At 44.3% G+C, this 15,619-nt stretch overlaps 1 protein-coding gene across 3 annotated transcripts in view; it reads left to right on the top strand.

Moving 5' to 3' along the window:
- SHISA9 (shisa family member 9) overlaps positions 1 to 15,619 on the top strand; it is a 308,294-nt gene that overhangs the window by 272,081 nt on the left and 20,594 nt on the right. Inside the window, exons 3-4 of one of the 3 annotated variants that reach the window (XM_066274822.1) lie at positions 7,107 to 7,262; positions 14,117 to 14,164. The exons of 1 other annotated variant lie outside the window; for it this stretch is intronic. In XM_066274822.1, coding sequence (XP_066130919.1) covers positions 7,107 to 7,262; positions 14,117 to 14,164 — 204 coding nt within the window. The remainder of the gene's footprint in view (positions 1 to 7,106; positions 7,263 to 14,116; positions 14,165 to 15,619) is intronic. One more of the 3 variants, XM_066274823.1, reaches the window with a different exon arrangement.

Raw genomic sequence — 15,619 nt, 5'->3', positions numbered from 1 at the left:
GGCACACAAAATAAGCCAGACAAACACAAATACCCTGATTTTACTTCTATGTAGAATCTAAAAACAAAATATGTAAACAAACAAAACAGAAACAAACTTATAAATCCAAAGAAGTTTTTTTTTCAAGTGACTAGCACATAATGCTCCACAAAACAATAGTATTTTGCCATCTTGTGCCTTTCCGTGCTATTCCTTTGTGATATGCCTTGAAAGACTTAGCTGTTGTTGCTTTTCTTCTAAGATGAACCAAATTGGTCCAGTTTCTCATAGTTGTTATTTGTCTCCTGTGCACTGCAAGGCCCGGAGCATCATTCCAGTGTTTTTAACTGAACATTTTTACCTTAACTGATCCTATCTGAGTTGCATTTATTTTATTTCTCTGTTTGATGACTAAGATACACCACACAATAATGACACTTACACGGTGGTTACCTTGGTATAAGCCTGCCAGATGCTTCCAATTAGAGTAACTGAATCTTAACTTTCTCTGGGAAAAAAAATAATAATGTTTGTCAACTACATGAGGTCCCTTTTTTCCCTTAGGAAGGAGAGCACAGGGATGCCATCAACTTTTGGTTTGCTGACTGGGGGGTCTTGATGGAATGCAGCATTGCAGAGCATCACGTTCTTGTTAATTATTTCTAAGCATCAGAATGAGTTGCAAAAGTATAATGAGGCAGGGAAAGTCGTCTTGTGGCTTTCCCTTGTGGGTAGGAAGCGTTTTTCTACAGAGGCAGGGCGAGCCCGAAGTGTATCTAGAAGAGAAATGATCCGGCCGAGAACAAGACATTGTTGGTCCTACTGGATTCCTTTACTGACCATGACTGTGCAAAAGATGTTATATATTTTATATAAATATATACATATGTATATATTTAATTGGATACATATATTCTATATATTCAAATATATATTTATATAAAATATATAATGTCTTTTGCTATCTATCTACCTATCATCTACCTATCTCTATCTATCTATCATCTAGCTATGTATCTATCTATGTATCTATCTATCTATCTTTACATTCCTTCTTTCAATTGGCAGGGGCACGATTGGCTTATTATAAGGTCTACTGGAAAGTTCTGTCCGTTTCTATCACAACAAGTTTCCACACGTAAGCACAGGTTTGTTTGGCGCATGTGTGCCTCTCTATTTTTATCACTTAATGTATACAGACTGACGTAGCAAATTAACTAAAACAAAGTTGATTCACGTTAGTCTTATGTGTGAAGCCATAGTGTACCCATGGCTACTGATAAAGTTCATTTACGCCACTGTAATTGTTACGAATTTCAACAAGGAAGAAATGCTACAGAAGCGTGTCTGTCGCATCCACCATATTCCCCGGACTTAGCACCCTCCGACTATCACTTGTTTTTGTCCTTAAAAAAATTTTTGGGCCTGACCTGTGGTGGCGCAGTGGATAAAGCGTCGACCTGGAAATGCTGAGGTTGCCGGTTCGAAACCCTGGGCTTGCCTGGTCAAGGCAGATATGGGAGTTGATGCTTCCAGCTCCTCCCCCCTTCTCTCTCTGTTTCTCCTCTCTCTGTCTCTCCCTCTCCTCTATAAAATGAATAAATAAATAAATAAATAAATTAAATCTGGTCTAAAATTAAAAAAAAAAAATTTTGAAGGGCAAAAAATTCAAAAATGAAGAAGATATCAAACAAGCACTGGTTCAATTTTTCGCATCAAAAGATAAAACAGTTTTCAAAAATGGGATATACAAATTGCCCTCACGCTGGCAAGAAATCATTAATAATAATGGCAATTATATTATTTAATAAAGTTTATTGACGGTAAGAAAAATATGTATTTTGTTTTATTCCAAAAACGGGCAGAACTTTCCGGTAGACCTTATATAACCCTGATCTTACCCACTCTTTGCTCACCCCATTGTTCTGTCCTCTTGGGTGCCGCCTGGGCTGACTTCCCATCTACACTTTTGTTTCTCCTTCTCAGCTGGATATATTTGTGGAAAACTCACAGAGAAACTGAATTGCCAGGTCTGGTCCATCTCCCTGTTCAGTAAAATGAAAGTAACATTTAAAAAAGCAAGTCACAAATGTCTGTTTAATAATTCTTGATTGCTGCCCTGAGACTAGTTTCAATATTCCTGACTATTCAATGCCTGGAAGCTAGCACCAAATGACCGTCTAAAACTGTGAGAAATTCACTTCCTGTGGTTCTGAATGTGGAAGCAGGCGCTCCGGGGGAAGCCGTGTCTCTCCTTAGTGAGGGTGCACTTTGGTGAGCCGTCTCTGCCATGCGCACTTACATTAAGGAACTCCTCGTGGCCCTTGAGGTAGCTTAGGACTTGGTAGAATCATCCAAAAGCAAATACTTTATAATGGAATATTAAATATTCTATGTAACAATATAAAAGGCTGTCCCAAGTGGTGAAGACCATCTCTACAGATTTCTTTTTTCTTTAATGAAGTGTTTAGCATTTCCTCTGACCAGGCTGGAAATAAGATATGAGCCGAGTGGGTGAGGTCTGGGACTGAGGGAGCAAAGGGGTGGGAGAGAGGGGCCCACTGGCTGGTGGGCTGAGGGGGTGTTAACTCTGTAACTAGATAGGCTAGTGTTTGGGATCTATTTTCAAGAAAAAAGAAGGAGAAGGAGAAGAAGGGAGACCTACCCTAAGGCATTAGTTAATCTGCTTATGACTATCCTTGAGCCTTCTTCATTCACGACGAGAGCAGTTGCTGTTTGAAAAAGCTACGGAAGCTCTGTAGAAGACCCCCAAGTAATCACTCCCCTTTCCATCTGACACATCCTCTGGCCTGCCTAGATCCCCATGGGCAGCCTCCCTTCTGCTCATTTCCAGATAACAACCACACCAGTCAGAAGGCTACCTTGCAAGTGACAGATATCCCAAAGCACACTAGCTTGTTTAGTAAGGGGCTGCCCGGTCTCCTCTGCTCCTCTCCCATTGTCCTCATTCCTTCACAATGGAAAAAGGTTTTGTCCATGTGGTAGAGTCAAACTCAGTTGACTTCATGGCTTCCTAGCTCCCTAATACCAAAGGTTCTAAATAGAAAAATTCAGGCAAAAATTCTGGTTGGCCCAGCCTAACCTGTGGTGGTGCAGTGGATATAAAGCATAGACCTGGAATCCTGAGGTCACCAATTCAAAACCCCGAGCTCGCCTGGACAAAATACATATGAGAAAATCGATGCTTCTCACTCCTCATCCTTGTCCCTTCCTCCCTCCTCCCCCTCTCTTCTCTCTAAAAAAAATCAATAAATTAAATATTTAAAAATTTTCTGATTGGCCCAGCCTATATCACATCCTCATTTCTGGCCCAATCACTATGAGAAGAAGGAGGTGTTGTGATTGGTCTGATTCAAGTCACGTGCTCACTTGTGTGGCAAAAAAAGAGTAAGGTATTGGCCTGATTTCCAACTGCCAGCTCTTACATCTCTGAGTAGGAGTTTCTGTGGTCAGTAGAGCTCACTCTGCTCATGAACATGGCGGGTGCAAGTGCTGAGGAGTCACCGTCTCCCAGCCCTCAATCAGTGACTATGCGAGCTAGTGTATAAACACTGAGGTGTTCCCCTAACGACAGAATTCTGAGCCATGCACTCCACACCCACATGCCAGAACTCCAGAGTGGACTTGAACTCCAGTTCACAACAGTTGCCTTTTGCTTGGCATTGCATTCCCTATCTGCTTCTTCCTCCTCCCTGTTTCATGTCCCCGACCCCTTTCACTAGTATTTCCTTAGGTCACCTCCCAGTTGTGCTGGCTTCCATTTGAGTCCTTATCTCAGTGGCTTCTTCTAGGGAAATGCAAACGAAGGCAGCCACGATGACTGGCAGCTCATCCCTTGATGAGATGGGGATGAAGTATGGTGCCGAAGGAAGTGGTGGTTGTAAACACACAAAAACAGTAGCTGTTCACTAGAAAAATGTATCATGAGAAAAAGCATTGAACAACCAACAATGAGAACTTACAGTAAGCCACTTCCCACTGGACTAGCATTTGGGCACAAAGCATGTCTGGTCTGACATGCCCAGAGGAAGCAGACTGACCTCCCCAGCAGTTTGCTCTGGAGAGGAAATTTTAAGAGGATCTTGGGGTCCAGGATACAGTGAAAATTGAACCTTATGCAATACTTTCCCACCATTACTTCATTAATCTTCAGCCTCCCCTGCCCCAGCTGAATCTTAGCAAAAAAGCTAGCATGGGAGAAGGCTATGCCTGCCTTCTCAGATGCTGGCCAGAGCCTGGGTACTTGGCTTATGTTTGGTGACATTTCCATTAGACAGTTGGGCTTGTGTGATGGCCCATGCATGTGCAGTGATAAAAATACTCTCCTTATCTCTGTGTCTCAGCTGTGAAATCCCTGCCACTTTCTATTTGAGTTTATTGGTTTCCAAAGCCCAGCTATTCCATGCATGTCATGGGTTGAATTGTCTAGAAGCAGTGCTTAAGAGAGGGGTTTAGGGCATGACACTCAAGGGAGTGCCCTTTAGGACACAAACATGCAAATACACACACACACAAAATATTAAATAGTTGTTGTGTTAATAACAACACAACAAAAGTTTGTGAAGAAAACAAAATATTAAAGATAAAAGACCCTCACACAAGGTATAAGTCTAGACCCAGGATTGGACCAAATCCAGCCATCATCTGTGTTTCTAAATAAAGTTTAATTGGCACACAGCCACACACATCATTTATATAATGTTTATTCTGCTTTCTTGCTGTAAGGGAAGAGCTGAGTAGTTACAGCAGAGCCTGTTGTAACTGGATGGCAAAGCCTACACAAAAGATTGCCAACCCCAGTGCTAAACTTGTCCCAAACCATGGGAGCTCTGTGGTATACATTGCTCCATGATTCATTCCCTCCTTGAGTCAAAGGGCTGGTCTTTGTACCTTAGTATCAGCCAAACATTGGTCCGACCACCCCAGGTGGTGAGGTGAGGTGCACTGAGTGCACTAAGCCTTGGGGGATGGTTCCCATCAGATCAGAGAGCAATTCTCCAGATCCTAAAAGCCGCTAAGAGCTGTTAGCAGCTGCCATGATGGCTGGGAAGCAGGTGTGTGTGCTGGAAAACTTTCAGGGCACCACCAGCACCTACCGCCATGTTAACCTGGGTCTGCACACGTGCTTCAGGGAGTTGGAAAGACCCTGTATTACCTGCCTGGAACGGAGCCATACTGTGTCACCTAGACTCCTGTCTCCCATTTCACTCTTGCCTCTTGTCCATCCATCCCACTGCTCTCCGGTGAAGATGGAAACCCTTAACAAGGTCTGTGGGTCCAGCCAGCCTCTCCAGCCGCACCTTGTCCCACCGCCCTCGCAACTCTGCTTTTCCGTCATGCCTGGCTAAGGGCCAGGGGCATTCTCTCAGTTTCTGAGGAAGCAGTGTCCCCTCCAACGATGTCATGGCTTTTATCCATGCTGTTTCCTCTGCCTGGGACATTCCCTTCAGCACCTTCTACTTGCCACCACACTTAACTGACATCGAGATCTCCACATCACAACTCAAAGAGCATTTTCTCAGAGAAAGCTTCTTGAAACACTCTGCCCGCGATTCTCATTTCCCATAAGTCACCCAGGATTCAGTTTGTGTGTCTTGACATGTTTTTTCTGTCTTTGCTAACCATACATAGCCTGCAGAAATACGCATAGATTTTCTTTAACAAGAATGCTGTATTATTTTCTTTGCTTTGACATTTTCCTTTCACCTCTTAACAATGTAAAACTATAAGAAACTATCCAGTTTAACATGGATAGCGCTAATATTTATCTCATCTTTTCCTAGTGGATGAGTGATAGTCCTTCGTATGTATGTATATATTATGTACATAACATGGATCCACAATAATTTATTTAAGAATTTTGTGAGCATGAATTATGTTCTAGTTCCTAAGTTTGGTGGTAGGTTAATAACTTACATATATGTGTATTTATATTTGCTATATATCAATTATTATATAATCAAGTTTAAGTAGTGAATGAGAATAAGAGAATGAACATGCTCAAATGTAATAAAAGAAATGAAAGTTAAAGTTAAAAAAGAATTCCCATATTGATAGGAGTTCAGATTGTTTTTCTATGTGTGTGTGTTTTCACTTTACAAATAACGGTGCAAAGAACATCTCTGAACAAATATCCTGACATTCTGATTGATGCTTCTATTTCTGAAGGCTCTGTCCTTAGAATTGGCACCACTTGGTCAACATACACATGCACTTTATGTTTCTGTATCCATTCCCAGATTCCTTTCTGCAAATACAGCAAATTACATGTCCACAATCAGTTTATGAGACCGCCCAGTTATGAGTTTGCCAGTATTGGTATCTTTCAGTCTTTAATTTCTGCCAATCTTTTTTTTTTTTTTTTTTTGTATTTTTCTGAAGTTGGAAATGAGGAGGCAGTCAGACAGACACCCGCATGCACCTGACCAGGATCCACCTGGCATGCCCACCAGGGGACAATGCTCCGCCCATCTGGGGCGCCACTCTGTTGCAACCAGAGCCATTCTAGTGCCTGAGTCAGAGGCCATAGAGCCATCCTCAGTGCCCGGGCCAACCTTGCTCCAATGGAGCCTTGGCTGCGGGAGGGGAAGAGAGAGACAGAGAGGAAGGAGAGGGGGAGGGATGGAAAAGCAGATGGGCGCTTATCCTGTGTGCCCTGGCCGAGAATTGAACCCGGGACTCCTGCACGCCAGGCCGATGCTGTACCACTGAGCCAACCGGCCAGGGTATCTGCCAATTTCTTGACAAAGGAATGGCTTCTTGTTGTTCTGACTTGAGTTTCCCTATTACTGAAGTTGATCATCTCTTTATTCATAGATTGTTTTGATAACAAAAGTAGTTCCTACAGTGATAGGACCTTGTGTTAATTAAGAGGAAGTGGAGACTTTCTGGGCATATCTTTTGCCTTTACACATTGGTCCTCACCCATTCTCTGGTGAAGATTGTGTTCATTTTTCCTGATGTGTTCCCACATTCCTCTGTGTTCCTTTCTCTCATGTCCCCGGAGGATCGGGAGATGGTCTGGATGAATATGATGACATTGTCGGGTTGGGCAGAAGGACCTGCATGGCCTGTGTGACCTTCTCCCTCTGTCTCTTCGTTTCCAGACCCCACCCAGATGAACAACGCAGTGCCCACCTCCCCTTTGCTGCAGCAGATGGGCCATCCTCATTCGTACCCTAACCTGGGCCAGATCTCCAACCCCTACGAACAGCAGCCCCCTGGCAAAGAGCTCAACAAGTACGCGTCCTTGAAGGCCGTGGGTGAGTATCACCTTTTCCCCGCCCTCTCCTCTGCTTTCTGTCCCCTCGAGAGCGCTTTCTTGCCAACTTTTCTTTTCTACTCTCTTTTCTATCTTCCTAATCTATCTCTTTCTTCACCTATCTCTCAAATTTTTTTTTCATTTCTCTTTCTTTTCTTTTTTTCTTCTTTCTTTCTTTTTTTCTTTCTTTCTTTCTTTCTTTCTTTCTTTCTTTCTTTCTTTCTTTCTTTCTTTCTTTCATCATTCTACCTATTGATATATTCTGGGTGTCTTTACCTGGGATACAATTTACTAAGGACCAGAGCCCCTTAGCTGCTTTCCGTCTGACCCAGCTCAAGTCCTACCTTGCTGTGTGGGGCAGGATGGATGGGCGAGGGCACATGGTGGGGCTGTTTCCTGGGGAGGAGGATCTGAAGGCTCACTGGGTCTTCCTGACACCTCACCCCCTTCATCACCCACCATGTGCCCTCGAGGAATCTAGACATAGAATGCAGGACACACAGTCTCTAAATGCCTTGTCCTTTAGTGGGGAGCACTCCCCATCCACACAGTCATCCTGCCTCTGAGAAGTGGGTCCTGTCCCCGGAAGCATCTGCTCTTCCAGATGTAAATATTAACCAGGGCGGGCAGCCCGGAGTTCGTAGCGCATTCTCCTCAAGTGCAGGACATTGCATTGGGCCTTTTCTACAGCCTCATTTCCTCACAGGAAGGCACAGTCATTGTCCCAGTTTTCAGATTAGGAAACTAAGACTCCAGGAGGTTAATTTAACTTGCTCCAAATCAAGCAGCCTTTGGGCAACAGAGCTGAGACTTGAACCTTTGTTTTTATTACCTGGAGCCTATGCTTCTGCCACAAGGCTCCTGCCGCTGACCTCCCAGCCCGGGTCCTCCTTCAGTCCATTCTTCGACTCGTGCACGAGGGAGTGTGACAGTGACCCAGGAGCTTCAACAATGGACTCATAGCCAAGTTTCACTGGGTGAAAGCAATAGCCAGAGCTAAGTCAGACTTTAGGGAAACAGAAGACCCACAGACCACATGCTTTCTTTTATTTCAGCTTCTTATCCCCTTTTCTTCTCTCCTGCCCAGTGCCTCCTGGGAGACAGAGTGGGGGACACTTGCTGACCGGCGCCAGTACTGATCCCATTGCACAGTCCCACCAGAAACCACAGCCCAGACACTGTCACGTGTCCGTGATGCTTAATTACCACGGTCTACAGACATCAGACTCACCAAACAACCATATTGGTACCTTGCAGAGAGCTAGGCACATACTAGGAGTTTAGTAAGTGTTTAAACCAAAGCACTAGCTCCAAGAATTCACGTCTCCCGTCTCCTAAGACTTCCAGATGGAAGCATTCCGAGAGGGGTTGAGCCACATTTATGATACAAGGGCGCAGGTTGTGCAGGCTGACACGGGCTTTTCTGAATCTGAAGCTTCCTGAGACCTCTGGAGCGGTCCTCTCTGTTTCACCCAGCTCAACCCTCCCCTGCGCCTCCGGCCCACAGGTTCCTCCATTCCCCATTGCGTGTTTGTATAGCATATGCATCTTAAGCATGTTCGGATAAACTCAAATATTATTGGGAACAGATGAGGACCGTTGCCTAGGAGGGAAGGAGTCAGGGCGCCTGTGCCAATGTAGCTGAGGACCCCTCAGACACTATTTGGTGGCCTGCTCCCTTTCTGAACCTTGCATTTAGTTAATAAATAGTGTCTGCTCTTATTTTGATTCTTCTTTGAGCACTAAAAAAAAAAAATCAGTCTAGATGCCTTTTCCTTTTTGAGCTGCTGGTCCCATTACCCTAAACGGCTCATTTGTTCAACTTAGGTCCAGTGTCAGCCCCCCCCCTCCACCTCAAAACCCAATAGCTCTTTGGATAAGTAATGGATGGATATTACCATGAAGTCCTTTGATTTCAGAGTTCAGGATTTATGCAGGATTTATGCAAATGTCTGCAGTGCATTTGGAATTAAATCTGCAGTATGAAAATTTATTTGATACTCTTTGAGTCACCCTTTCTTCCACAAAGGAAGAACTCCTGAAATGTTTGTTGAATGAATGAATGAGCTTTTCTCTGACAAGAATAAAAGAATAGCGTAGTAGGAAGAAAGCAGCACCTCTATACCTTTTAAAAACTCTGAGGGATCTCACTTGGGGAACACCCGCCAGTCCTGGATATCATTGATACGAACCTCCTCTTTTCCATCCCTTTCCTCTGACTATTGTGGGAGTTCACAGTCTTTGTCTGACTCACAGGTGGTCCTGTGAGTCTCCAATGAGTGGAAGTCCAGTGAGGAGCTGACCACGGGACTGCCTGCCTCAGTGAGTTACCCAGGAGTCCAGCCTCTGCCTGCACAAATAGCGTGCCAACCCCATAATAAACATTCTTTCAAGGGCTCTTTATTAAATAATAATGTGACCACGGTGTGAATGATGAAGTGCATTTCATTAATGAAATCATTACTACCCAGGAGAGAAGTTGTTTAAAAAATGGTTTGCTATTAAAAGCTTGGCAACCTCTGATAACCAGACTCATTTCATAAGAATTCCAATTCAGTAAATAAAGGAAGGCTTGCACAGCTTTTAGGAGGAGAGTTTAAAAATACCTCTGAAAAATACATTTCTCTTGGTGGCTTTAATACCCAGAACATCAGGTGGGCTTGTGGTGGCCGCTTAAACTCTCTGACCCAAGTTTCTTCATTTGAAAAATGAGGAAGCTGAATTATAAGGACTCCAAGCTCCACTCTAGTTTTAAAATTAGAAAATTAAACAATTCCACCCATTCTAGTTATTAGAATACCTGTGAGCCATTAAATCATCTCATTCTTTCCATTCCAGCTCTGGGGAGAAGAGGGTAATAACTGTTCATTGTTCCTTTTTAAAAATTTTAATTTTTTGTTTGCTTGTTGAAATCACACTCATTCATGTTTAGAGAGCTCTTTCCTCCTTACAATTCAGAAATTTGGGCGTGTAACATCTGCTTCTATATGGCATGTGACGACAGAAACATCTCTGTTCCCGAGGGGTTCACTACCCAGTCCCTGGTAAAAGATGACCACACGTGAGGGAAGCGTCAGAGACTAAACCTCATTGGACTCTGTCCAGAATGAGCGTTGGGATTGCTTTATCATTTGTTCAGTTCATTTATTCATTCAATCAATGATTCATTAATCACTCCCCAAATATTTAATGTGGTGTCCCTTTATTATAGGTCTCACCGAGACATGAACCAAATCTGCCCCGCTCATCAATGTATTCCCAGCACCTAGGACCATGTGGGAAACTTGATAAGCGATCCCAATACATAATTTGTAAAGCGGGTGAATAAACGGCCTGTGATAGGCACCACATCAAGTCAGGAGCGTGACATGGACCAACAAGATGGCAGAATGTCACGTGGCCGCTGCAACTGGTCAGGACTGAGTTTAAGTGCTAGTTCAGACATTTATAGAGTAATTGAAGATATTGCTCCCCAGGTCTCAGTTTCCCCATCTGCAAAGTGGAGATAATAAAAGTACACAGCTAATGGTTTGCTGGAAAGATTTAATGATACAGTGCACAGGAAGTGCTTGACCTGGGCTGTGGTTAATCCCTAGTAAATTCTGCCACATATTTAAGTCTCTAGACTAGAGTTGTTGATCGCTTATAATTTTCCTTGCATCTTGATACACTGGACCCTTGATTGACATGCAATTGCCCAGACTGCACTTTGACAGAAATAGATCTGTATCCTTCACTGCAGTCGGTGGGAAAGACATGCATGAAAGCTAACTCATTTGGGGAGTCTCATAAAACAAACAAACAAGCAAACAGCAGGTGACTTTTTGGAGGACCAGCAAAGTGGCAGCTCAGACCTCTTCATTCTTCCCATCTGTCTCCCAGACAGTGAAGACCTATGCCCAGATGAATGGCTACAGTCTATCAAATAAAGTTTCCATTTCACTCAGTTAACCCTCTTTACTACGTTAGAAAAGTGGGTTCAAACATTTTAGAAATATTTCCCCCTCAACACTGAAGACGAGAGGTGTGGCTTGTGATAAACTGAGCCAGAACGTTACGCACATGAGTTCTCTGGCCTGAGCCACCAGTGCGAAAGGTGATTATGATGTGGAGACCCACGTCATGGTTCCGCGTGGGCCAAATTTACAAGATAGAGGTGTTGTCAAAATATCCCTGTCACCTGATGTTCAGAGACGGGTGAATCCTGCCTCCGGGACTGGACAAAGGCCTCCCTTTTACGTCATTCCTGATGGGCGTGGCAAACAGAAGCTTGCCCCACATTGGCCTGTCTCCCCCACTGGCCCCAAGTCTAGTTTTCCCTCTCGGTGTCTGCGAGTTTAAATCGCGCAGCCAGCACAGACTCCTGAGCACGTGCTCCTGAGGCGCTTCGGTGCAACTTTGCTGACTTTAATGAGAGAGACAGGGTGGACCGGCATGGCTGAGAGCATGCTGCGGTGCCTTCGCTTTTAATTCAAAATTTTAATCAGAAAATATTTTCTCTGCTGCGATTTGACAGAGGACGGACAATTTTTTTTTTGCTGGAACCGAGTTACATTTCCCAATAGCACGTTTTAAAATCACAACAACAAGGCACTTAGACGTGGCAGGATTCCTTCTTCACTGATGTTGGGGGTGTGAAAATCCTAAGAGATTCATAAGGGCCTCAACCGTGAATTGATCTCCACTAGTTTTTTTATTTTATTTTCTTAGTTATGGAAGAAAGGGAATTAGTATCATTGAAGTCCCAAACACTGCACCACTGTATTAGTCCCAATGTTTTGCAGATGGAGAGAGAGATGTTCAGTATAGTTAAGTAATTTTCCCAAAGTCACAATTTTAGTAGATGGCAGAGGCGAGAGTCATATTTAGGATTGCCTGATTCAGAATCTTGTGTTCGTTCCACGAAATGATGCAGTCTTCCAGAGATCAATCTCTGGCAACAGAAGGATATAACCAGACAACAAAATGAAACAAATAAAAAAAAAAAAGAAAGAAAGAAAAAGAGGCAGTTCATTCTCCTCTGTTTGTAGAGACAGACTTAGTAAGGTATTAATTGCTTTTCATTGTTTGAAGGTAAAAGTTTTCCCATGATGCTGAGTATAATTTAGCTATAACATACTGAAGGTATACTACAATTGAAGTATAATTTACAAATGGAGAAATATTCAGATTGTAATTTTACAATAGTGTGTTTATTGAACTATGCATACACCAGGGTAACCAACATCCAGTAAGGATAAGAAATACCTTCATCTCCTGGAAAGTTCCCACATGTCCCCTTCTTCTCAATGTCTTAGGACCAACCCTTTTTAATAAGAATATAACTTTCATCCCCCAAATACTTACCTAATGTCCACTAGTGCCACCAAGTGCATAGTGAAACCTTAACTATATGTTTTGATAGTCTATGTGTCATCTGATTAAATCCCCTTATTAGCAATGGATTTGTGAAACAACACTTGTCATTGCCTTGCCAGGGCTAAGCCCTGTCTTAGGTAGGGGGGCACAGAGGTGACTACAGCATGGTTCCTGCCTTCAAGGCAAACAATGATGGATTTGACTGGGGTGAGACGGGGTCCCTGGGGCCCCATAATTGTTTCCAGATGTCAATGACCCTGACTCAGAGGAAGAAGAAACATGAAGTCATCCTGGGCGGGCCCCACTTAATTTGAACTTCGTCACTCTCCTCCTGTCACTCCAATTTCCCTTCTGCTCTGAGTGATGAGGGTGTAGAGTTCATATCCGCAGGGAGAATGTAGCAATTTGAGCGTCCTTTAGCATGCCTGAGAGGCCAACCGGAAATGTTTAAATGGGGCCAGACTTGTGCTCTGTAATCATTTGGATCACAGACTGTTCTCTGTGCCTCCTCCCAGCTGGCAGCCTGATGGATCTCTGGAAACTGTGCACAAAGGTTGAGAACTTGATCTTTCCAGGTAGATGCCTAAGAAAAAAAGAAAGGAGTTGGTGGTGCACTCTGATTGGTCAGACCTGCAGCCAATGGGCACAGGCTGCGGCAGAGACACATGGGCAGGTTTGCCCGGCTTTAAGTAAAATCTGATCTTGCAGAGAAAACCTACCAAGGACAGGCTTAGAGTTTGTAGCCACAGTCATCTTTTGCTTTATGAAAGGGGTCTCCATGGGATTCTGCTAATAATGTGAGAGTCCCTCAGTGCTCATTCAGAACCTCTAAAATGGAATTCAATTTGAAGAAACTGATTTATAACTAAAATTCCATGCATTATGGGATTCTCAGATAACCAGCTTAGTTTTTAGGGGAATTTCCATATCTTAGGAAAAGTGATTCTTTGGAGAAACTTGAATTCACTCATTCATTCAACAATATTTTTCAAACACAGCTGCCACCCAGCATTTAAAGTTGCAGTGAGCAGAATCTGCCCCGACCTTGAATTTGATGCTAATAATGCACCCTTTCAGGATGGGAGTTACGGTAAAACAGGATCAAAATTCATCTCTTGTCAGCAGAGTGTTGTCATTAACCAAAGTCACCTCACGTAACTCAAAATTTTCTGTTTCTTAGAGGGCTGAAATTTAGAGTTAGTCACTGCTAAGTATTTCTTTTTCCTTTAAGTTACTGAAAACATCTAGGCCGTCTGCAGGGGGCTTCTTTTGACCCTCAGTGGGCTTCATCTCGAAGCAGCGGCAAGGCCTCGCAGCAAGAGGTGCTCACATAATTGCATTTGCACGTTTGGTCCTTCGCCCTGGTTTCCCTGTGTCCGCTGAGACCTGCCCCCTTCCCAGGCTCCAGCTGGGGCCCCCAGCAGCACCTGGCTGTGAGGGCACAGCCAAACCGGGAAGCAAGAAACGGATCAGCATCTCTCGATTGTTATTTTTTAGGAAGTTCTGATGGTGACTGGGCAGTGGCGACACTTAAGTCACCAAAAGGTATCGTATGGCTTTTTCTAGCTCTTTTGTACAGGTGTTGTCGAGTTTGACATTAGTCAGTGGAGACACGCACAGTCCTGGTGTCTGTGTATGACCCAGCACATACGTGTGTCCTTGTTGGCTGGACCTGCAAGTCTGTCTAAGTTCCAGTGTATAGGTGTTGTGTGTGCATTTGTGTGTGTGTGTGTGTGTGTGCATGTGGGCCTGGTGTGTTGTGTCTGTGGTTGGAGCCCATTGTTGAAGAATTAGTCCTGGCTCCCCAATATGTGTTGCCTAAAGGAAAATACCACTCTTAGGAACCATCCCAGATAAGACCGCCAGGAAATGTTGCTTTTTTCTCAGGAAGCTACACAGGCAAAATGGCAAAACACAAGGTAAATTAATGCAGGGAAAAACACAACTTCTGAGGGAGAGATGAACAGAGAGATAAACATCCCCAGGGTCTTGGGAATGAGGAGGTTTTTAGGGAACAGAACGCTATTTTCAGCTTTGCTGAGGCAGCAGCAGGAGTGAAGGCGTTGGTCAGCTTGAATCTGTGAATCTAGCGGGATGACCAATTACCTCCCTCCTGTGTACCAGCCAGAGTGCTATGCTATCATGGAATTCTTGAATGACCCAGTGGCATGGACATTGCCGTCCCCCTTGATGAGAGCATGGTGTATTGCTTGCCTAAAGTCACAGGACTGCTAAGAGGTAAAGCTGTCATTTCAACCCGGGTCTGTCTGTCTAATGGAATGCCTAAGGTTATTTCCCACTGGGGTGTGATGGGAGCGGCTCTTTTCAGAGCAGACTGGAAACTTGGTTCTCCTTTCTCTTCACTCCTGGTGCTTTCTTGGATTGGGGGTGGGGAGAATGTAGCTGATTCCCCGAGCTGGAGGTAGAACTCCCTGGTGACCTTGAACAGGGAGAAATTAGAAGACATTGCAGAGCTCTAGGCAGGATACTGGCATGACCAGTTTTGCATTCTCAAAAGATAGTTCTGGTTTGCAAGTGGAGACTGGATTAGGAGTGTGGACTGGCATTGGCGACACCCCACAGGATGCTCCCACAGCCATCCAAGTGGGCAGCCGCCTGAACTGGGGTGGGCAGAGATAGGAGAGAAGACAGTGGAGTAGAGGGATAATTGAGAGACTGTGGACTATAGAGAATGAGTGCGTGTGACTGGGGAGGAGGGAGCAGTGGGCGGACCAGTGGTTCATACCTTTGAGCACACGTCAGCCTACCCTGGAGGGCTGTGAAAGCCAAGCGCCCTGGGCCCCACTAGGAATTCTGACTCAGGCCTTGGGTGGGTGCCCCGATGGGTTGAATTGCTAAGATTCTGAGGTGATACTGACGCTGCAGGTCTGGGAATCACACTTGGAAAATCACTGCACTAGCACCCTGGCCGGTTAGCTCAGTTGTTTGGAGCATCGTCCCGAAGCCCAGAGGTTGCCGGTTTGATCCCCAGTCAGGGCA

This window comes from Saccopteryx bilineata, chromosome 4, assembly GCF_036850765.1.
Source record: "Saccopteryx bilineata isolate mSacBil1 chromosome 4, mSacBil1_pri_phased_curated, whole genome shotgun sequence".
Classification (NCBI taxonomy): domain Eukaryota; kingdom Metazoa; phylum Chordata; class Mammalia; order Chiroptera; family Emballonuridae; genus Saccopteryx; species Saccopteryx bilineata.
This window is presented reverse-complemented; position numbering and strand designations above follow the sequence as displayed.